Source organism: Castor canadensis, chromosome 7, assembly GCF_047511655.1.
Source record: "Castor canadensis chromosome 7, mCasCan1.hap1v2, whole genome shotgun sequence".
In the NCBI taxonomy this organism is placed as follows: Eukaryota; Metazoa; Chordata; class Mammalia; order Rodentia; family Castoridae; genus Castor; species Castor canadensis.
The window spans coordinates 59,186,987-59,211,550 of NC_133392.1; the positions used below are offsets into that span (position 1 = coordinate 59,186,987).

Sequence of the window (24,564 nt, forward strand, 5' to 3'; positions counted from 1 at the left end):
ACTCCAATAGCGCAAAAAAAGAAAAGAAAGACAGAGAGAGAGAAGAAAAGAAAAATGAAAAGATAAATGACCATATGTGTATTTGGAATTTTTTTGCTGCAAAATGAATTACCTCCCAGTTTACTGAGTTAAAATATCAGCATTTCTTATGTTATTGGTTATGTCAGTCTCTGTGGTCAGGAAACTGGAACAGCCTCGCTGGTGTGTCAGGCTCAGGGTCTCACACACTGACCTCAGCAGAACTGCAGTCTTCTGGGTCTTGCCCATGGCTGGAGGATCCACTTCCAGTCCAAGTTTATTCGTGGCTGTTGGTTGGGGGCCTCAGCTCCTTGCTACCTGGGAATCTTCCCAAAGCTGCTCATGATGAGATAGCCGGCTTCCCATGGAGCAAGTTATCCCAGAGACAAATAAATAGACAGACAGACATCAACCAGAACAGAAAGATGTCCCAGTCCCACCAAAAAAAGACTGCTTTGCTATTCAGAACAGAAAGATGCTGTCTTTTATAACCTACTCTCAGATGAGACATACCACTATCACTTCTGCATACTCTGTTGGTCTCACAGATCAGCCCCAGCGCAGTGTGGGAGGAGATGACATAACGGCCTGAGTAGTAGTAGAAGAGGATTGTTGGGAGATGGTGGCAAAAATTGAGTGTGTTTCTTACATATCCCCACACCTCCCATGTGTGCTCTCCCCTTGTCATGTGCCCCAAGTCCAACCACATTGCTGTATTTGCCCTAGATCTAAAGTCCACATATGAGGGAGAACTATGATTTTTGGTCTTCTGAACCTGGCTAACCTCGCTCAGAATGATGTTCTCCGGTTCCATCCATTTACTTACGAATGACAAGATTTCATTCTTCTTCATGGCTGAGTAGTATTCCATTGTGTATAAATACCACATTTTCTTGATCCATTCATCAGTAGTGGGGCATCTTGGCTGTTTCCATAACTTGGCTATTGTGAATAGCACTGTAATAAATATGGGTGTGCAGATGCCTCTGGAGTAACTTGTGCCACATTCCTTTGGGTATATCATTAGGAGTGGGATTGCTGGATCATATGGCAGATCTATGTTTAGATTTTTAAGAAGCCTCCAAATTTTTTTAAAGAGTGGTTGCACTAGTTTGCATTTCCACCAGCAGTGTACAAGGGTTCCTTTTTCCCCACATCCTCGCTAACATCTGTTATTAGTGGTGTTTTTAATGATGGCTATTCTAACAGGGGTGAGGTGGAATCTTAGTGTGGTTTTGATTTGCATTTCCTTTATGACTAGAGATAGTGAGCATTTTTTCATAGTATTTGATGTCCTCACTGCAGAGGAACTAATACAGAAACTTTAAAGCGACAGAAGTCAATATGAGAAGGGGATCAGGAGCTAGAAAAAAGGACAGTTAGAGATGAATGAACTTAGAATGTAACACATTGTACATGGAAACAATGCTAGGAATCTCTCTGTATAGCTATCCTTATCTCAACTAGCAAAAACGCTATGTCTTTCTTATTTTTGCTTATACTTTTTCTTCAACAAAATTAGAGATAAGAGCAGAACAGATTCTGCCTGGAAGTGAGGGGAAGTAGGGGGAGAGGAAGGGGGCAGAGGGTAGTGGGGAAAAATGGCCCAAACAATGTATGTACATATGAATAAATGAATTTAAAAAAAAAGAAAAATATTTTTAAAAAATTGGGTGTAGCCACAATTATCCTTGAAAAATCCCACAAATGATCAGTAAAGCATGGTGGACAGATATAGCCATCCACAAACCCAATGCTGCTAGCTTTTTCCCATAGCTACTAGAATACATCACTGTCTTGTTAAGTACTAGAAGTTATTGGTTTGTACTAGGGACTATTTCACTATTTCCTAAAAGTAAATATATTTAAACACTAAATTCACTTTTGGCCCTGATGTGAGCATGTGTAGTCAGATCAAGTGAATTGCACGGGGCAAGTGCTCCTCCACTGAGCTATGCCCCCAGTCCAACATGGTGGATTTCTAGTGCACTGGTAAACTGAAGGAGCTCATTGTGTCTTAAGGACATCTGTCACCTAAGTCCATTTTTGCTGACTCCCCTAGTGTTGACTCCTTAGTTCCCACACAGCTCTGTGACTACAATCTGACTTTCCAAACAGACAGGCAAATGGAGAGAATATGCTCCAGTCTGGTCTATTCCACGGGACTATGGTTTGAATAGCCCTCCCAAGCTCACCTTCAAATCTAACTGTGAGTGTGACAGTGTTAAGAGGTCAGATGTGATTAGATCAGAAGGCACCACCCTCATGAACAGAATTAAGGCTGTCATCCTGGGAGTAGGTAACTGACTCATTATTCTTCCCCTCCTTTCCTCTCTTCTCCTCTCTTCTCCCTGCCCCTTCCCTTTCCTTCTTTCCTCCCCTATCACTCCCGTCATGTAATGACTTCTGCCATGTTTTGATGCTGTAAGAAGGCCTTCACCAGATGCTGGCATCTTGAAACTGGACTTATCAGTCTCCCCAAATAAACTCCTGTTCCTTATAAATTACTCAGTCTGTAGTAATCTGTCACAGTAGCAGAAAATGGGCTAATGTATGCCATATACACATGGTTATATTTCTGATTTGTAAGATAACAAGTCGTGCATGGTGGTGCCTATCTGTAATCCCAACTATAAATTGATATTCTGGCTTTTACATTAGTTTTTTGCACTTAGGAAAATGTGGGTCTGCTCCTGAAAGAGATTTATTCTTGGTGCATTTGCATTATAGACTCTTGAGCAGCACCTCTTAAGACCCCGGACTGTGATGAACTGACTCAAGTAATGCCATCTCAGCAGTCTGAACACCATCCCCCGACGTGGCAGCTGTGTTTACTACGCATGGAATATTACCACAAGCTCTTAGACGGGGCTCTGTGACAATTCTAGCCAGTCTGTGAGCAGAACTGACGCTCAACATTTGTGAGCCCCAGTGCTGTGTGGTTTTCATACCTGCCTCCCGCCTGCTGTGGCGGTCTCATGTTGAGATGGTGGAATGAACACTCAGCTTGGGTGCCTGTGTGACTGTAGGGCAGAACTCCTCAGGCCTGTACCACACAACTGAGTGGAAACAAACACTTAGTATTTTAAGCCACTGTGTTTTGTAGCCATTTCATATTTAGACATAACCTACTCTGCTTTAGTATACCAGGGAGGACTACTTTGCCAGCAGAGCTTTCTTCAACCTGTGCCAACAGTGCCCTTGAGTGCCCAGATAGCATTCCCCTATGGCCCTCCGCAGAAAGATCAGGTAGGTTAGAAGTGGGCAGAGTGGAAGTGGCAGGAAAAAAAGCTTAGTGTTTTATTTTTGCTGTTTGGTGGTACTGGGATTTGAACTCAAGGCCTCACACTAGGCAATCACTCTACCAGTTGAGTCACACCCCTAGCCCAACTAGCGTATTTAAATCAATCTCATATCTGCCCTGTCCAGATCAGCAGAAGAGTCAATGCACATAGTATGCTACTCATAGGGGTTCTGTGTTCCTGACACCCAAAGATATCATTTCACTTCCTGTTTCTTGCTTCAGGTGTACTAGTCCTCCTCAACACTGCTTCTCACACACTTACGCACACAGTGACTGGGCCAACCTTCACAGGCTGAGCAAACATAGTAGGTACAACAAGTGGTCTGACTATTACAACCCCTAGTGTTTACTACTAAATGGGCAATTTGAAGAAAAAAGTCATTTACAGCTGGGTACTGTGGTTCATACCTATAATCCCAGCTATGTGGGAGGCTAAAATCAGGAGGATCACAGTTGGAGGCCAGCTGGGCAAACAGTTCAAAAGACACAATCTCCAAAACAACTAGAGCAAAATGGACTAGAGGTGTGGCTCAAGTGGTAGAGCACAAAGCCCTGGGTTCAAGCCTCAGTCCCACCACCCCCCAAAAAAATTACTTACAAAGGTGAATATATAACCAGGCATGGTGGTGCACAACAGAAATTCTAGCACTCAGGAGGCTGAAATAGGAAGATCACAAGTTCAAGGCCAGCCTGGGCTATATAATGAGACCTTGGCTCAAAACACAAAAACCAAAACACCCCACTGAATATATGGTTTGAAAATGAAGGATGAAAACCCAACTCACTGACTACAAATACCAGCTTTCATGCAAAAAAGATCCAGAGGCCTGTGAGGGCATCTATTAAGAACTTAGCACACACTTGAGAGATCAAGTTCAGACCCATTTAAATGTGAATTTATATAAAATCCTGTATATAGTTTAGCCCAAGGTTGAGAAAACCTCACACAGTGTTGAATCTTCCTGATAATTCTCACTCTGGTATCAGAGCCCACGGCTGTGTGGTGAGTTGCTGTGAGGTGCGAAATGTGGTAGTCACTTGTTAAGTTGAGGCACTGAAACTGAGTTATTTACTTTACTGCCAGGCAGGAGACAGAAGATTACTGCCATAATAAATTCACTACTCATTTTGGACACAGGGTCTTACTAAGTCTGACCTAGAACTCACGATCCTCCTGCCTCAGGCTCCCAAGTGCTGGGATTATAGCTGTACACCACCACACTCAGCTAAATTCACTCTTTTTCTTTTTTTCTGATGGTACTAGGGCTTGAACTCAGGGCCTCTCGCTGGTTAGGTAGGTTCTCTACCACTTGAGCCACTCAGTCAGCCCCTAAATTCACTCTTAATGCATTAACAAAAATAAATGAAAATGGGAAGCATAGGAAAAGAAAGCAAGGACACTGCAGGAACTTCTAACTTGATCAGCTTGCAATTTTTGAAAGGCTGAGACTTGGCCTTGATGAGGTTACACTAAGGAAACAGTGTCAACGCCTTGAAAATGGTCTTGAACTAGGTCAACGACCATATTTAATGTTAGAAATGTCACTGAACTTAAAGTTACGTTAAAACCTCATTTTATTAAGGCAAAACAGGAATCCCTTTTAAGTTATCACTCCAAAACACATAGCAAAAAGACTAAAATACTACATTACTTTTAGAATTTCATTTACTATCATACAAAGTAGCCTAATAGGTAAAATAAGTTTTAGTTTTCTAGGGTTTGTTCTAATTTTTAGTTGTCATACATGAGTACAACAATAAAGGAAATATTTTTTTCGGATGCACATTAAAATGACCTCCAATTTTACCCTCCATGACCTGTTTTCACACTGCTATCCTCACCACCATGTCTGCCCATCTAAATTTCTATTCTCATAGTCAGAACACAATGTCACTAACATTTTTTTAGCCTACTCTATTTTCTTTTTAGTGTTATATCTTGAAATGGCTCTCTGTATTTCCACACAGTTACTGAGTCTTTTAAATGCTGCAAATATTCTATCAGGAATTCACACCAAGTTGAAATGGCTTACTCCTGCTTCTCTTTGCTCTTTGGTTCACAGTCATAATCATAAGAAGTGACATTATTCTTTCTACTGGTTACTTACATTTCAACTATACTCAAAAATGCCACTAAACTTAATTAGCCTGCAGGCATTGTTAAATCTCCATTCACATGGCTTCTTTTTTTGATTTCAGTGCTGGGGATTGAGCCCTGGACCTTGAGCATGCTACATGGTGCTTATCACTGAGATATACTCCCAGTCCATTTTTCTATTTTTAACATGAGGATCAAGTGAATTACTATACAAATTTGCTGAAGGCAGCCCCTTAAATTTCTTTTATGCAGAAAATGCTTTATCCATAGCACAGCACCTCTAGGCTGTCAGCATGCCCTCCAAAACAATCACAGCACCACCCTTAATGTCAACTCGTCCATCAGGTCTCAGTGAAATGTCCAGCTCCCCTCCTCGGCAGGAGCACTGAAAAGCTAAAGAAAACACAAAAGGAGCCACGGATTAAGAACACTGTCAGCCTCTGTAACGAACAGAACCTAGGAAAAGGCCTCTCCCCAGTCAATTTGGAGAAGCCATTCCTTTCTCTGCCCACCTCCACCCCACCCCCACCCACTGTCCTGAAGACTGACAGGGCCACCAAAGCAATACAAAACACAGCCCCACATCTTTCCTTCCTGGGTCTGTTCCTGAGCCTCTAATACTACTTCCTCTAAGGCCTCAGCTACTTCCCAACCGTAGCTTCCTCTAGGAGTCAGCAAGGATGTGTGACAGGAGAGGGGCATGGGCCAGAGGTCTAAAAAGATGGAGAGGGGTGGTGTTGGCCTCCTAAGAAGGCTGAGGAACAGCCTCTGCCCCCCAGGAGCTCAGTACTTAAGAACTTAAGTGCTCAGACTTAAGAGGAGTAATACTTCACCCACGGGAGAGAGCAGCCACCCTGCTATCTCCAAATCCGAGTCACAGTGGCCTCACCCTCCCACTAACACAGACCTCCATCCTTTGGGATGAGTCCTACTTTGATGATCAGGGCAATGCAGTCTCTGTGGCCGCAGTCTCTTTTCTCTCTCCTTGAGTAATATTCATCCCCAGGGGCCTTAGGGACTTGGTCAGAAGTTATTTTTGTAATTCTTTTGACCAGCGATAGCAGTAAGTTAACCTTCACAATCATCCTGTCTCAACCTATCACACTGTAAATAACCTCTCTCAGCTAAAGTTATTTGGTAAGTTACTTTCATTCAACAAACACTTATTGGGAACTTTCTGTATGAGAAGTGTCTGTGTGTTGAGGGAGGCAGGTGGAGAATGTTTGGGGTGGAGGATATTTAAGGAATATTTCACATGTGTGATACATAACATTTTACCTCACTTTCAAGAGGACTGCATATGTGAGAAGGGACACTAGCTTAAAGTTAGGCAAATAAAAAAGACATTGGAAAAGGACTGTCCTACCACGCATTTCTTTCTTTCCGAGCTGCTGGGACCAGTAGCTGCTGAGAATAGTGTGTGTAGACCCTGAAAAGAAGGGAAAAGCTGTGAGGATGCCTTTGGGTAAATTATAAGCAATTACAATCAATTATCCAATGATCTAATGCTGATCTTTATGTTAACTGGGCTACAACAGAACGGGGAATTCTGAATGGAGACAGAAAGAAGATAGAGAATTTATGAATCTGAACCCCCAGATTACGTCAAATATATCTTCCATTTCCGAAGGCTGAATTACACTGCAGGTGTTAAGTCTTCTCCACCAGTTCAATGTCAGCCCTTAGTAGAAAAATCAAGGCCTTCACAGAAATCTTTCTACATCTTCCCAAGGAAACTATCTCCTTCTTCCTAGGTACATGTGCAAGGGGGGCTCTGACAAAAGGTCAAATCCTACCCATCACCCCTAGCCAACATTCCTGGGACTGTTTGGATGGGGTTGGGCTTTTTCTTAAGTCTTCAAAAGGGCTTATTTGCTGAGCTTTGAATTCCACAGCTTTGTTCCTCAAAGAGCAACTAAGTCAAGGTCCTAAACCCATTCTGGCCTCACCATCTGATCAGAATGGAAGCCTCGAAGTTTCTGCCCAGCTTCCCTCAGTCCTGGCGCTCATTCCACCCAGCAACCTCCCCATCGAGTATTCCCGCCCTTGGCTGCTCAGACCACTATTGAGAGAGGAAGAAAGCAGGATGCTCATTTGATTTCCCTCCTCTGTTTCAGGCTGGTGGAAGACCTGGAAGTGCTGCTCAGGGAGTTAGTTGCATTGTTATTAAAATACTAACAGTTACAGGGCACTGACCATGAGCCAGGCATAGTACTAAGGACCTAGCATGCCTTGTGGTTACCTAACTCTGCCAGGGTTTTAAAGGAGGCAAGTGAGACTTCAAAAAGTTGTCACTTGCCCAAGGCCAAGAACCAACATGCTAAGAATGCAGCCCAGGCAATCTGATGGCAATATTTGACCTTGCTATAATGATCCCTTCATTTTGTGTTTTTCAGGAGCGACTTCAGTGAAGGAAGAGGGTAAGAGACCCCTTCCTTCCTTCCCTCTTTCCTTCCTTCCTTCTTTCTGACCTTCCTTCCTCCCTCCCTTCCTTGATAGGGGTCTAGGACTAGAGGTGTTCTTTAAGCAGTAGAGCACCTGTTCTGTAAGCATGAAGCCCTGAGTTCAAACCCTACTCCACCAAAAAACAATTAAAAAAAACCTCTGTAGTCTAAGATGAGGGTCTAGTTATATAGCTCAGGTTGGTCTTGAACTCCTGGGATGAACTGATCCTGCCTCAGCAGGGATTACAGCATGCACCACCACACCTAGCTTCTCCTCTCCATGTTTAACTTTACCCTGGTATAAAGGGAAAAGTACCTGTTACAGGGTCTTCAGCCACACCAAACCATGGAGTAAAATATCTGGAGTAGAAGTCAAAGGCGCCAGTCTGCCCACCAGGCTCTCCTTTAAGGGTGAGAAGGAGTCCTTTCACCTTCCCTGTGTTTTCCACTTGAGTCAGATTCTCTGTGTTCACCTTCAGGGTCTCTAGAAATGACCTTGCTCACAAACAGGATGAATTAGGACTAACCCATTTCACAGCCCACCATCTACACAGAATGGGAAATGGGCCAGGGTAACTCAGCAGGGCGAGGGAAGAGCCCACAGTAGTCTTTCTGTAGGAAGGAACCCAGCCTCCCCGCGGTGCTGACACAGTAAAACAGTGTTTACCTGTCATAAGAGTCACTAAGCCTGACGAGGAGATTTTTCGTCTCTGGAGAGTAGTGGATGTCCTGGACCTGGGTGTCACCTATGGCCATCTGTAAAGGCAGACCCAAACCCCGAGAGCAAACCTGGAGTCAATTCCTCCATTCTCACAAATGGGGAGCAACCCCTCATTAAGCATCTGCTGTGACCCAGGCTCCCCCATCATCTGAAGTCTCCAAGAGTGTCAGTTCAGGTTAGTGGCTCAAAGGCGACCCGGCTACCAAGGGGCTTTTCAGGGCCACTTAGTTTACCCTCTACCAGCCTCCAAATGGGTGCTGCTTGGGCTGGAGGCATGGCTTAAGTGGTAAAGCACTTGCCTACAAGTGCAAGGCCCTGACTTCAAACCCCAGAATCACATAAAAATAAATAAACAGAAACAAAACAAATAACCTGGCACTGCTCACCAGTGTGCTTATAAGAGGTGCTTAAATTACTTTTGCTGAAAAGCACTGACTCCTTCCTCGGGCCCAGGATTCAACTGAGAATAGGGAAAAGCTTGGGACCTCTATCTCCATGTTGTAATTGTGTTCTTTGCTCTGAGTCATTCTCTCCTGCAGCCACCTTAGAATGAGGAAGGTCAGGACTGACCAATCACATCTTCATGACAAGAAACGAAAACTACCCCTAAGGAATAGTGGGCCTTGCAGGACAGACCTCCTCACAGATAAGGACCACTGCCTATAATGACGAGGCTGCATGCTGGAGAGGGGAACCAGCTCGCCCCCCTCAAGTGATGACAGCGATAACAACTTCTCCAGAACCAAAGGACCAGAGTTGAGTTAATGTCCAACAAGGCCACATCTGTGACTGGGACTGTTTAAATGTGCATTCCTTAAGCCCCTGCCCTGATTCCTTGTCTATTTAAAGCTAAAGGTAATGTCTGCCCCAAGACAGCTGAAGATAGGCTGAGTGTTTACTTTGCTCTTCCCATGGCCTATCACAGGTCATCCAATAAATTCCCTTTATTAGGGCTTCACCGTGTCTCCTTATTTGGTGAATAGGGGCTGGTAGCAGGATCTGGCCGGTGGAAGCCCAGAAGTTTGGGCCTCAGGTCCAAAACTCTGGTTTCACATTTTCCATGTGCCTCAACACAGCTGTTTCAAATGGGTATTTTCCACACAGAGGAGACTTAGAAGCCCTTGCATCCCTCTCTCTCTCTCTCTCTCTCTCTCTCTCTCTCTCTCTCTCTCCCTCTCTCTGTCTCTCTCACACACACACACACACACACACACACACACATACACACACACACACCCCTCTATTCAGGTCTGAGTCACCCTGGGGTCAAAGCTGCATATCCAACTGTCAACTGTCTGTACAGGTGGGAACCTCGTGTCAACTCTTGGAGTTGTTGTGAGGAGTCAATGAAATAATGTATGTGGGGACTATGCAGCAGTGACTAGAACATTCCAGGACTCCGGGCTGTCAGTTTGGTTGGAACTGGAGGCTAGGGGACTCCTCTTTTATGCTATTTCCTTAGCAAGCACAGGACTTTCACTTAAACTGTGTCACAGATCAGAAACTGTGACATTTTCCCAAGATGCCTCAGTTCACTCTACATAACACTACACTTAATGTTACTCAATGCCAAGAAATGTTTGTTTGTTTGTTTGTTTGGAGATGGTTGAGCAGGAGGGAGACTTTGAGGGGCCGACTCCCTCCCCCACATCATCCTTTGGTATAAACCCCAGCCACCAGATAGAGCAGATAAGTATATTGTAGGTATGTGGGTGTCATTAGGTGGCTTTGGATTCTCTAAAGATGGAAATGCCCAGGGTCCCATGGCCCAGGCTCCCTCTGCCTTGTATGGCACATGGACTTTGTGGCTCTGTGGCCATGGGTTGACCTAGGTCTCTTCCCCAGGAAACAGAGATCCTGCAGCCAGATCCCATCTGCTCTCTGGGCCTTTCCATCTCCATAGCTGCCCTTCTCTGCACGGCTCCTGTGTTGATGTGGAAGGTTCTTCTCAGCTGGGACTCTTAATGCCAGTTTCTCGAGGGGACACAGGTGTTATTACGTAGTACATAACCCTTTATCATCCCATGTCACAGATACTGACCCTGAGGTTTAGAGAGACTAGGCTATGCTCTGTCTATCACGAACAAAGGCTCCATAATGAATACTGTCCATGTTCTTTCTGACATGCTCCAACAGTTCATTTATAAATTTGACTCTTCACCACAAGCTCAAGCGATCCGTGGAGCCAGGGGTAAAATCAGAATCCATGATGCTGGTTGTTCTCTGAAAACTTAGACAAGGTGGCACACTAAAGAGATTCCAAGTGCTACCTTTGAACATTGGTGAGGAACAACCCAGGTAGTGCCAATGACAGGCCATTTTCTCATGACAGCCCCTTTGCCCTGGTCCAGACTGGACCAGCCCTTCTCTGTATCTGGGGCTTCTCTCATCCTCCAAACCTCATGGGACACTTATAGTGACTACCTTACTGGGTGACATCAAGAATAAAATGATATAATGCAAGTGAGACACCTAGCACATAGTACCACAAAGAAGGGACTCCAAATGTTCCCTACTATTACTATGACCCCACCCCACACAGGCCACATGAGGGGGCCACTCTGGATACCTTGTCTTCTCCAGAAGGTACTCACACTTTGCTGGTCTCCTCTATCAAAACACAGCCCTACTGCCTCAGTTCCCTCCTCTACCACAGAATCTGGAGACACTGACAGCTTCCAGGCAGCATCCATTCTTTCAAAAACCCCCAACTGTCACAACTGAACTTCCACATCTGTGCCCCAGGCACTTTCTCTCCTTCTGGCTGTAATGGAGAGAAATTCTGCATAATATCATTGCGCAAAGCCATCCTGAAGATGCCCTACTCTGTCTTCCTCAGCGCCTCCTTCAGGTCTTTCTCTCTCACTCTTCCTCACAACCATATCTCCTTCCCCACCCCATGATGGAGGCTGATGCTCACCATTAAGAGGCACGAAGCCTGGCTCAAGTGGTAGCCTAGCAAGTGTGTAACCCTGAGTTCAAACCCTAGTGCCACCAAAAAAGAAAAGTGAGTGAATAATCTTCTCACCAAATAGACTGACTATTAAAATTTAGACCTGAAATCACCATGCACTATTAATCCAGGCTTCCACTGGCACCTCTATACTGGCAGGAGGTCTACCCTTTAAGACCAAATGTTTGCATTCAGGCAATAACAAAGGCCCAGACCACATAGGTTCAGATTTCACTCTTTTTACCAACCTTTATCAAGTTCTTTACTTCACCGAAGTCCTAGAAGGGAAACAGACAAATAATTAGAAAGCAGGTGAGCTGTTGGCTGCACAGAATTTATGGCAATGCTGAGATAGGCTGACCTGAGCATGGGTTGGGTAGAGAGGGACATCCAGGACAATGCCATCCCCTGCTCTTCTGGCCTTTAGCTCCCCACTCAGAGTGACAAAGGTGAGAGTGCTATGTGGGTTTTCTGATGAAAAAGGAAAAAAAGTCAAGAATTATGAACGTGAACTTCATTGAATGTTTGCATATCTGTTTGAATTACCTCAGGTTTTCTTGGACTTTCTGGTAGTACCCTCCTTTCCTGTGATAGAGATCTGAAGTAGGGCAAACCCTCACTGGATTCTAACTTGAAAAGCAAGACCAAAATTAATTGAACCTGGCATCACACTGCAAGTCTTCATGTCTCACTCCTAACTGCTTGGGAACTGTACCCCTGAGCAAATTACATAATGCCTTCAGCCTCAGTTTCCTCGTCTATACCAGGAGTTGATAATGAAGCCTGCTTCATAGGGTTGGTATAATGTTTACTGGTACAGATTTAAAATATCCAGAAATAATAACCACAGAGTCATAAACCCTATTAGTCTAAGATATGCCACGGAGTTGACAAAACATGTATGTTGTGAACAACAGCTATGGCTCCTGGCTGAGGCCTCTTGGGAACTGTTCTTCCCTGAGTAGGACTACCTCGCCCCGGGCCCTGGGGTACATCTATGGAGGGCCTAAAGGCCAGAACCTGTGCCTCTGTGTGGAAGTCCACTGCGTCCCAGCTTCAGGGCTCCCCATGGGCTTGCCCGGAACACTGCTTGTTGCTACTACTTTGCAGTTCAACTCCTTCCTCTGTGGAGCTCAGTTCTCTTCATTCCTCTGCCAATCCTGAGCTCCAGAATATTTCCCTCAGTTTCTCTTGTGTGCCATAAATGCGTCTCTGAGTTTGCTTTTGGGGGCGTTTGCCCTGGAACACCTTTTAACACCTCCTCTAAAATAACTCCCCCAAGGACCCTGCCTTCCCAACCCCCATACCTGTTTGTTTCCTTGTTTACACCTGCCCGTTGTCTCCCCATTCTGGGCATTTCCAGACATCTCTTCTCTGTCCTATTCCCAAAAAGTCCCAATCAGTAGTACCTTAAACGAAATGCATCTAAAATGTCCACTGGCAAATGAGGACGCAGCAGTCCTTCTTAAGGTAAATGTACAGAGTCAGTGCTTGGGGTTTATTGAAATTCAGAGCAAGAGGCTCTCATTGTAGAATGAATCCCAATATTGCATCATGGGACATGCCTATTGTACTGGTGCAAATTCCCCCACCATGTTGGTCACAAAACTCAGAGAAACCTTATTTAAAGTAAAATGGAATTAGGGAACAACCCACAGCTCAGTGTATACTCAGAAAGGCCAGTGTGACCGGCTGCCACTCCTGCTTCCACACCATGCCACGTATGAGACCACTCAGCAGAGTCTATACTGCTAGCTTTGGTCCATCAGAAAGAGTGCGTGAGATTTTTTTCTTATATATGCTACCGCCAAGTGATACTTTCATTAAAGAAATTCCCATTACTTATTTTGTGAAACAGCACAGCTGCAGAAGCCAGGGTGGCGTGGCCACACAGTGGGACCTCACTTGTTGGTGTAAACCACCTGAGTCCAAAGCAGGAACCTTCCAAGGAGGAAAAGACAAAGATAAGGAGAGACAAGGTCATTCCCACGCAAGCAGATTGCAAGTTTCTCAGTAGATTTTTCTTTTATTTATTTATTTAGTGTGTGTGTTACTGGGGCTTGAATTCAAGCCTTCACTTTGAGCCACTTGGCCAGCCCTTTTTGTGGTTGGTACTTTTGAGATATGGTCTCTGGAACTATTTGCCTGGGGCTGGCTTCAAACTATGATCCTCCTGATCTCTGCCTCTTGAGTAGCTAGGATTACAGGCGTGGGCCACTGGTGCCTGGCTAGTCACTTCTTCTTTCTACATGTTTCATTGGCATGATGCATAGCAAAGCCTGTAGTGGAAGGTGGAGGAGTGCAGGCTTGGTAGCCTTCCGGGGCTCCCTGCACTAGGCTGGAGCCGAGATGTTCAGTTTCAGCAAACTACTATTGTGTTGCTCTACAGAATACTATCTGTTGGCTATTTATTTTAAATTTTTTATAGTTCTGGAGGCTGAGAAGCTCCCGGTGGAGGGGCTCACATTTGGCGAGGGCTTTTTGCTGTATCAGTCCATGGAGTGCACAAGCCAATTGCTTCTATAAGAAGCTCACGCTTAGCTGGGCACTGGTGGCTCCCACTGTAATCCTAACTATTCAGGAGGCAAAGATCAGGAGGAATGAGGCTCAAAGCCAGCCCTGGCAAAAATTTTAAGAGACTCTATCCAGAAAACACCACACAAAAAAACAGGGCTGGCAGAGTGGCTCAAGTAGTAGGGCACCTGCCTAGCAAGTGTGAGTTCAAACCTCAGGACCATCAAAAAACAAAAAGCCTACTCTTTGATAGGGGTGTGGCTCAGTGGTAGAGCCTGAGGTCAATCTCCAGCACACAAAACAAAACAAAAATACCAAATTTGTGCTGGACATGATGGCAAACATCTACAATCCCAGCACAAGTGAGGCTGAGGCAGGAATATGGAGAGTTTGAGGCCAGCCCTCTGCATAGCAAGACCCTATCTCAAAAAAAGCCTCCAAGCCCTGGAACAAAAAGGAGCTCACTCTTGGGATAATGGACCCACCCCCACAGTAATGGCATCAATCCACGACTTCTCATCAGGCCCCAACGCTGGTGCATTGGGGATTAAGTTTCTAATATGTGAACTTTTTCGGGGAAGGGCACACATTTAAATTATAAACTTAAACACTAAAAACTTCAGCATAACTTAAACACACGCTCCCTCTCAAGGACTGAAAACCAAATCAGAACATGCCACACTCTACTAACTTTACACTAATAAATGAGCATTTCCCTTAAATGTCATTTCCCCACCTAAAAGTAATTCCTGGTGCCATTGGAGAACGGTTTAAAATGTATATTTACTGTGTGAGAAGGTGTCTGTCGGATGCAGCTTTCTGATAAAAGCAGTTTCAGAGAGGTTCATCTCTCGAGCAATATTTTGATGTATGTCATCATGCAACTCCTAAATTAAAAACATAAAGGTTATGAAACCTCCAGAAACACAAATCAGACTTTTTTGGACAGCAACTACCACCAGTTAATCTACCAGTTTATTAAAATTAAATTCTATATGCTAAAAAGGAAATTCAAGTTACATGTCAAGGAATTAGACACACTTTTGTAGATTTTTTTTTTCAGAAACCCATGCTTGCAAGGTCCTATGAAGAAATGTGCAAAGCTAGAATAGACTAAAAGTCTGTTGGAGATAAATTTCAATGGTGGTCCATTTTCAAGGCAATACAGTTAACCCTGAATGGAAAAATTACTGATAACTAACTTACATAGCCACTTGGAGACAGGACGAAGCTCATGCACCAGAAAAGTCACAAACAAGGTATTGGGGCAGGAGAGGGGACACAATAAGGAAATGGGTAAAAACTACGTACATGCCAAAAGCATGTATCACAGGGAGGCCTTCTTGTCACAAAGAGACAAAGGGATGTGGAGAATTAATCCTGCTTCTAAAATTTGACCAATCCCAAGACAGGCATATTTTAAAATAACCCAACAGGAAATTTAGAGAAAGTATAGGAAAGAATGTGCACTCCATAGTACTCAGCCAGTGAGGAACCAGGGGAAGGACCTGTGCCCTATAAAACATAATGCTTGCGGTAACTGCTTTTGGTGTGTGTGCCTGCTCACCAGGCACCCCATCTTGCAAGACCATCATTAAAGTTTAGCTTTCACTGTACTTCACATGTCTCTGAGTCCATTCTTTGAGTTTGGACAGGTGAGCATATTTCTCACAAAACCCAAAAGACCTGGCCTGTCTTCTGGCAGATTAATATCTAGTCTGAGATCATGGGCTTTCTTTGAAAAACAATCTCCAAGAAAAGGAAATGCCCCTGTCTCCCATGCTCTGATGGATAAACAAATGTTCAGCACTCACCGTGGGCAGACTGAACTACTCTTCCTCCATCTTTGCCTGGTTTACTCCCTCTTGTTTGTGAGGGCCTCAGCTGGAGATCACTTCTTCCTGAAAGCCTTCCCAGTGCTATTTTTTGGATAACCTGTGGTTTTGCTCAGGGCCAGTCTTGGCCAGACTTTCTCTTATCTATGCTTCCCTTGAAGCTGGGATAACAGACATACACCACTGTGCCCAGCTTGTTGAATAGATGGGTTCTTGCTTACCCCTCCATACACACTCTCATCCCTCCCCCAACCTCAAATCCTGATCCTTCCAATCTGTGCTAGTAACTGGAATTCCCTAGTAACTGGAATTGCAGGCAAGAGCCAACACACCTAGATGAGATTGTAGATTTGACAATAAACACCACACGGCTTGAGGTCTTGCCATGGACCTAAAGAAGTGGGCAGATTTTGGTGAGTTGCACGGGAAAAGGTGGCCATGTCTTGAGTAAGTCACCATCTCACTTCTGGTCTCCTCTCAAATCAGGGATTGACGTATATCACCTTGACATTCTGGAACTGGTAGACAAGGGCAGGAAAAGTAGCATGGTTGGAATGAAGTTGAATGAATGCCTGTCCCACTTATGGGCACTGTGGGCTTGGGCAAGTGTGACATCCCACTTCAGTGAAAGAGTGCAGGGCACTGCTGGAGAGTCCAGGCTACCAAAGGAAGGAAGCTAAGAATTTCACTCAAGTACTTTCCATGGTCTGTAGAATGTTCTCCGTAGAAATTGTCCACCTACCATGCATGCAACACCTGATGAAAATGGAACCATTCGGTCTGTACTAAGACACAAAGTCTATAATCCCAGGCCTCAGTGATGACTGGACAGAGATAAAGAGAACCTCTTCTGCCTTCTGGATGAGCCAGCACAGCCTGCAATGCTGCCCATCTTCCTTTACCTGATCTGGCCAAAGTTCCTCTCTTGTTCTTCCTTTCTGTCTATTGTTTCCTGTGACCTTTAGGACAACAGTCTGTAAAAGCATCAGAGCATCCCACCTTGTAGCCAAACACACCAACTATTGGTAACAGATTTCTTTGCAAATGGGCTTTTTACATGACACACACTTCACTGTTCATCAGCCCTTTCACAAATTGCAGTTGGTACACTGCACCAACTGCATTTGAATTTTCTGTCCCAGGACCCCTTAAAGTGTACCTACTTAAAAAAAGTAAATCATAAGACCCCATCTCCAAAATAACCAGAGCAAAATGGGCTGCAGGTGTGGCTCAGGTCAGAGCACCTGCTTTGCAAGTGCAAAGACTTGAGTTCAAATCCCCGCTCCAAAAAAAAAAAAAGTAAAGTGAAGCTGATACTTGTCTTTGAGACCAGAGACAATGGAGGAAGAAGGATAGTAGCATCCTCAGAATGCACTTGCCACAAGGAGCTAAACTTCCACTCATCTCCACTGAAGCCAAATGTCAAGGCAATAATGAATCACAAAAAGGCTTCAAAAAAAAAAAAAGAAAGAAAGAAAAAATATACAAAAAAAATAACCACAACAAAAAGTAAAGGCTTCAACTTTGAGAGCCCTAGAAACAAGTGAAAGAGAACGCATTCATTCAGAGCACTGGACTTGGGAGTGGGGATGTAGCTCGGTGGTAGAGCAAATACATAGTATGCAAAAGGCCCTGGGTTCAATTCCCAGAACTGCCAGGAAAACAAAAACAAAAACAAAAAACTAACATCTATTAATCCTCTAGCTTTAAAGCTTTCTCAAACAAACACAATTTTCAACAGCAAAAGCAGAGTGATGTTTGTTTTTCTGAGTCCCAGTGTCTTACTGCACTGGGACACTGAGGTTCATCACCTTATGACCCACAGACTACTGACCAGAAAATCAGAATAAATTTTAAAACCCTCCCATCTTGTGGCAGTTTTGAAATATGGCAACTTAAGTATGACAGCCCTGCACTCTCAGTCTGTCCCTCTGCTGTACTAGATTCCAGCAAAGGAAAAACACCCGGATGTGGAGAGTTCTAAAACCACCCGGGGAGAATTTGAGAGCTGCTCTGAGCACCTGGATTTGCTATAAAGCAGTTGTGTCCACACAGTGCAATGTTCAGGCCATGGCCACCTTCAGTTGTCCCTAACTGTTCCAAAGGAGGCCCTCCCTGTCTCCTCAGCTCCATAGAACCCCAAGCTCCTAGTCAATTGTTTTTCTTTATTTCTTTGTTGGTGAAGTTGGGGTCAACCAGTGCCTCAACCATGCATGACAAGCATCGGCCATTGAGGCCTACACTCAGTCTTCACACTTCTTACATCAATCCACTCTACACGAGCCAGTGAGAACATGAAGTCAGTAGCTGCTGGTTAACCATGAAGCTCAGAAGGAGGTTTTGCCAAAATTTATTGATTATAATATTTTCACATTCACTCTTCAGACACTACTTAGCGCCACCCATGTGCTAGGCAGGAAGTGTTGGAGCATTCCCCAGCTACAATCTCAGAGAAGTATATGTGGTACTGAGGATTGAATCCAGAGCCTCACACTTGCCAGGCAAGTGCTCTACCAATCTGAGATATGCCCCCAGCCCAAAAGACATTTTGTTTGTAAGACAAGCCTATTTTTTTAAAACATTACATATGAAGTCAGGTGCCAGTGGCTCGCATCTGCAATCCTAGTGACTCAGGAAGATCACGACTTGAAACCAACCACAGCAAATAGCTCTCAAGACTGAATCTCGAAAAACCCATCACAAAAAAGGGCTCGTGGAGTGGTCCAAGTGGTACAGCACCTGCTTAGTAATTGTTAGGCCCTGAGTTCAAACTCCAGTACTACAAAGAAAAAAAAGAGAAAAAGAGAGACATGATAAGAAATAAAAAATGACCTTTCAAATGTTATAGGAGCCCTTAGAACCTTACCTCTTTACCACTCATAATTGTTTACTTCCTTTTTAGCAGTCTGTTTTTGTTTGTTTGGGAGGTGTGGTTGGTGGGACTGGGGTATGGATTCAGGGCTTCATGCTTGCAAAGCAAGCACTCTACCACTTGAGCCACTCTACCAGACCTTTTTTTGTGTTGGGTATTTTCAAGATAAGGTGTCTTGAACTATTTCCCCGAGCTAGTGTTGAACCTCAATCCTCCTGATCTCTGCCTCCTGAATAGCTAGGATTACGGGCGTGAGTCACCTGTGCCTGGCTCCATCAGGCTTTTAAGAAGTATTCAAGAAGCTCAAAGTACAATTAGTCTACTCTTTAATCTACATACAAAGTAGTTCTGTGGTTAGTCTCATCTCAGTCAAATATTTTCTAATTAACTTTATTTTTAACTGATAAATGAAACATAAAAATTACACATATTAGGAGGTGTCATGTGACAATTCAATTAGGTCAATTCCTAAATAAATTAAACAAAGCACAGCAAAATACAACAGAAATTCCACTGGAGCTCTGCAGGCAAATTCTCATAAAACCCAGCACTGTTCATCCTCTGAGTCCCTCTGTCCCTGTATCTCTAGGTCTTTCTAGTCTCTGGGATGACTACTAAGTTCCCCACTGGACTGGGTGCATCTTTAGGGCTGGTCAACTTGTGAACCTTGTAGCCCAGGGCCTGGCTTATGGTAGGCCTTGATAAGTCTTTGTAGAATGCATTAATGACAAGCTAGTGTCACTCCCTGGTGAATGACAACAGTGTTATGAGGGTTAGCCCTCAAGTGTCTGTGATATTTTCCTGTGCTCACTGGTGTTCTCTTGGTTTTTACCATCTGCAGACATGCGTAAAAGAGTCCAAGGGCAGAAGTCACAGTTTATGTTTCTATTGCAAATTGTATTAATTATGGATTGGGAAAAGTGCCACATTAGCTTCCAGGACGATGATACTCTAACATCCAAAGTGCAGAAAAACATGAGTAAGAGGCTTGGCAAGAGAATCTATCTCTTTTTTCTTTTTTGTACTGGGGAATGAACTGGGGACTTTGAGCTTACTAGGCAGGCACTCTACCAGCAAAACAATCCAGGCTGGTCCAAAGATAGTACATTATCTCAACTGGTGTTCACAGTCAGCTACAGATTGAACTCCTTGTTCTACACTTTCCCATTCTCACTACTGCACTTAACTAGTTGAAAAAAAAAATCTTTAGATACCTATTTAGGTAACCCTGACAGGCTATCAAATTAGCTTGGTGTCACAGGCCAAGGACCAAAAGATGAAGACTGGAAGGCTGTAGAGAGTGTTTCCCTAAGCTGTGGTCTTCCCTGTCTTTCTTTCCTCCCTCCCTGCATTAGCACTGAAACACATTGCTTTGAACTCTGCTAAGTGCTTTGCTCAAATTTTTATTTCCTAGCTTTTCCAGATATATAAATAACATAAAATATATTTAAATGGAAAGATGGACATAAAAAGATAGAGACAGATAAGTAGATAGATAGATGGATGGTATAGATAAATGACAGATACATAGATGATAGATAAATGATAGATGATAGATAGATAGATAGGACAGAGAGCTCCTATAAGTCTGATGCTTAGGGAGTGTCCTGGGGATAAAAGAAGTTAAGGAAAACTGAAAATTGAATACATAAGTCACTCCAAACTATTTTCAAAACTCTTCAAGGATATTACATGGGCTACATAGCAAGACCCTGTCTCAAAAACCAAAAACAATGAAGAAAGGCTATGGCACAGAGGCAGGGTAAATGTATTGAGGCATTTTTGAGGGCTCAGATGCTGAGGTCTGAGCTGGGCTTATGCTTGCTAAGCTGCAGCACGTGCTCAGTCCTTGCCTTTTGTTTTTGTTTGTTTTGTTGTTGTTGGGTTTTTTACTTAATTTTTAGTTATTTTTCAAGGAGAACCTCACATTTTTGCCAGGACCAGCCTCAGACCTTGATCCCCCTACTTCTGCCTCCCAAGTAGCTGAAATCACAGGCCCCCACACCCCACTTGTGGATTGACATGGTCTCTCTAACTTTTTGCCCGGGGTTGCCCTTGAACCTCCATCCTCCCGATCTCCATCTCCTGAGTAACTGGAATGACAGATATATTAAGACTCTAGACAAGTCAACTCCACAATTCCTTGGGAGGAAGTTCTGGTTGCCAGCTTGCTTCTACAGAAGTTCACAATTTGGAATTTGGTTGTTAATTTTTTCCTTACTAATCTTCTCTAGCTTTTTTCTTACTGGATAAAGCCTATAACTTTATTACCTTCTGCATTCCAGAAGGAGAGTGCCAGCTGCCAGGCTGTATAGAGACACAAATCCAGTAGACCAGGGCTCTCCATCACTGCCTTCCTGCTCCACTGAACTAAAGTGCTCCAAGGACTCAGCGACAACACGGAGCAGTCTCAGTACCACCTTGGCACTTCACCATCGTGACTGCACAGTGGAATCACCAGCTTTAAAACCAGCACTGCAGGGATGCAGCCTGGCACAGGAATCTTTGCAGCTCCCCGAGTGACAAGTTGACATCACTGCACTCAATCATCATGCCCGACTTTGTATGACTTTTTTAAGATCATCGATTGCTTACTATCTTCTTTTCTTTCTTTCTTTTCTTTTCTTTTTTTTTTTTGAGGCAGAAGCTCACTATGTAGCCCAGTGTTGGGAACCAAAAGCCACAGTCTGACAAGGTCACTGGTGGCTTAGCAGCATTCAGACAAGGTCGGAATCTGCAGGTGCACCATGCCTCTATACAGTGGGAAGGGAAACTAAATGATTTCCCTTGACTAAAAAGAAGTTTATACTTAGTCAAGGACACTGGCAGTAAGAATGCAGGGTGGAAAACACAGACATGCAGGGTTGTAACTAGGTCAGAGTGTTTTTGATGTTTAAGTCTCTTCCTCTTTTGTATAAAGCTTGCTGAGAAAAATAAAATTTTGCCAGTTGGTCATCAGCCTTCTGGCCCTCTCGATCTGTGTTTTGTCATTCCCTTCCTGAGTGAGTGAGTGAGTCTCTTTGTGTATCCTGTCTTGTTCATTCCTGCCCTGAGCCCTTTCAGGTCAAGGACCTATGTGATCCCGGCAGCCCAGGCTAACCTGGAATTTTGCTTCTCCTGCCTCAGCCTCCCGAATGTTGGAATTACAGGCATGAACCACCATACCTGGTTTGCTTACTGTCTTCTTGAAGTAATTCTCAGAAAATGTACTCTTATGCTCACTGCTCTCAGTGGAAGGGTACATTTCCTGTTTCCTACTACCCAGGGAACAACACAAAGCTTATAAGGTCAAGGAATATTTATTCCATTAACAATTATCCTAATCAAAAAACCATTATAAAAATGAGACTATTGGTAAGCTAAGTTTTCTACCTGTTATAGCTTAACTCCTCCCACTTTTCTATTTAGTTACTTAATTCCTTGCAAAAATGTCCCATTTTCTTGGTCTTAAGAAGAATTCCTAAATGTCTGAGCTCTGGTAAGGTCAAAGATAGCCACCTAGAAGAAGATATGCCAAATGTGATTTCAGCTATATCTAGTCATATAAAACTCATTAATTTCATACTCCTTAATCTTTGGGCTAACTGAATGAAACCTTATGGCTCTGGCTCTTTTTAAAAATTTTTTTGGTGGTACTAGGGTTTGAACTCAGGGCTTCACCACCCTTGCAAAGCAGGCACTCTCCCTGTTGATCACACTTCCAGCCCATTTTGCTACAGTTATTTTGGAGATGGGCTCTCATGAACTATTTACCCAGCATTGACCTTGAACCCAGAGATCAGCCTCCCAAATAACTAGGATTACAGGCCTGAGCTACTGGTACCTGGATGGTTCTCTCTTTTTTTAACCAGTTCTTTATCTGAGTCTTCATTCTTCTGGACTGTATCTAGGCATAAGTATTTCATCAGATATCTTAGTCATGATCAACTTGAAGTCATAACTATCACTGATACGACAAGAACACAAACCAAAGAGATAAACAGGAGATCTGGCTTTAAAAAAAAACCCTGGTCCTATAGGAACCTAGAATTTCAATGACTCACATTTTCCAGGAGGCACACAGCAGCAGGATTTCCACGAAATGCTCTGGCTGTGAACGCGTCTGCTATGAACACTGGGAGCTTCATTTTCCGGACCAGCAGCTCTTGCAAGGTCTCAGAATTGCTGCTAGGTCACTTGCTTTACTTCTCGTTGTCACAAAAAAATCAAAAGTTAATGTTTTACTCGGTGTGCAGAAGCAATTAACAGTTCCCAGATACAAAGTCTGTTAGACTGAAGAAAGGCATGGATGGACAGGTAGGAGAAGGCTCAAGTCAGCACAGGCTTTATTTTGGAGAAGGAACCTGTGGAGGGGTCTGCAGCACAATGTGGAGCCCACTGTCCCTTACAGACTGGGGTAGTTAAGGAGGGGAGTGGGGAAGTGCCTGCGAACTGGTTAGGCCAGGAAAATGTTGCCATTGGCTGGTTGCTAGGGGTAGCTAAGGGAGAAAAGTGGTGATTAGGTCAGTGGGCTGTTCAGTGGACTCTTGCCACCTGGTGCCAATAGTGTAAGGTAGGTTTCTATCATTCTTAGGGCCAGGTGTGATTTTTTTCCCAGTAAGTGGTGACGTGTTTCCAGTAAGCTGCCTGCGAGGGGGAGGATATGGTCCTAACATGGAGGCCCTTATCTTCACCCTAACAAAGTCAAAGTCAAGCAGTTATTCTAATAGGCCTACATTTAAACTATGTAATACCCTCATTTTTAAGTCTAATTGAATTTGTTTTAAAACACTGGCTAAACGGAAGAAGTTTTTTCAAATTTGTATTGAGTTTTCATGCCATACATAGAACTCAGCAGAGTAATCAGTTCTTTCTTTGTTGTCTTCTTCCTTTTTTTTTGGTTACTGTTGTGGTGCCTAGCACCATTATTTTATCAGCTTCTCAATCATTGGAAAGAAAACCACCTACAGAAACAGCATTAAGACTAGCTCTGATACAGCAGAGTCACTACTAACTGTCATAAAGCAGGTACCACATAGTTCCCGTGCACTCTGGGACAGTACTGTCCTATACCTACAGGGCCAGAGGGGTACAATAAAAAAGGCATTATTCACTGTTCAGGTTACAGGGACATAAGACCTCTGCCTGAACCTTTACTGACTGCTATGCCACGTAATCCTTTCTGCCACTGTCACACACAGGGCCTGTTGGCTCAAGATCATAGCTCTCCAAGTCCAGGGCTACTGCAGGTAAAAAGGATCCATCTTTCACACAGGGCAGCCAAGTCCAAGTCCTGCCCCTCTCTACCCTGTTCCAGATACAGAGGGAAAGTCTTGAGCTGATTCCTGAAGAATCTTCCAGTTTCTTATCCTCAAACTGGTGTAACAGGACTCTACTTGCTGGGAACTGGGCTTCTCTTGTGTCTTCTATGCAAAGAAATAATGTGATTACCCCAGAGACATTCTCTACCTCATCAGTGTTAGGGTGATTTGTGAATATAATTTAAAAATATAGCTGGGTGCCAGTGGCTCACACCTGTAATCCTAGCTACTCAGGAAGCAGAGATCAGGAGCATCACAGTATGTAGTCAGCCCAGGCAAATAGTTCACGAGACCCTATAAAATACCTAACACAAAAAAAGGGTTGGTGGAGTGGCTCAAGGTGTAGGCTCTGAGCTCAAGTATGGCAAAAGAAAAAAAAATGGTGCCTCTATTGGAGAATTTATTGATAAGCTAAATGAGCAAAAAGTTGCCCAACTAGAAGTGAAGCAGGTTTTCACCAAACATATCTAGGATGGGGTGAATTGAAGAAGTCACAGCAAGCACT

The 24,564-nt window shown here is 43.9% G+C and overlaps 1 protein-coding gene across 2 annotated transcripts; it reads right to left on the reverse strand.

Annotated features, from left to right (window-relative positions):
• Positions 1–4,879: 4,879 nt before the first annotated feature.
• Positions 4,880–22,960, reverse strand: Pbld (phenazine biosynthesis like protein domain containing). Of its 2 annotated transcripts, XM_074079005.1 has the most exons (10): positions 22,803–22,916; positions 16,220–16,399; positions 14,840–14,939; positions 13,381–13,479; positions 11,900–12,009; positions 11,787–11,816; positions 8,532–8,620; positions 8,181–8,359; positions 6,787–6,849; positions 4,880–5,813 (listed from the first exon to the last, which is right to left on the reverse strand). In XM_074079005.1, exons 3-10 carry the CDS (start codon positions 14,898–14,900, stop codon positions 5,701–5,703), a joined length of 744 nt encoding a protein of 247 aa, XP_073935106.1. In that variant the 5' UTR covers positions 14,901–14,939; positions 16,220–16,399; positions 22,803–22,916; the 3' UTR covers positions 4,880–5,700. The 2 variants fall into 2 exon arrangements, with proteins under 2 accessions (XP_073935106.1, XP_073935104.1); XM_074079003.1 differs by lacking the exon at positions 16,220–16,399 and having other exon boundaries at positions 22,803–22,960.
• Positions 22,961–24,564: the final 1,604 nt, after the last annotated feature.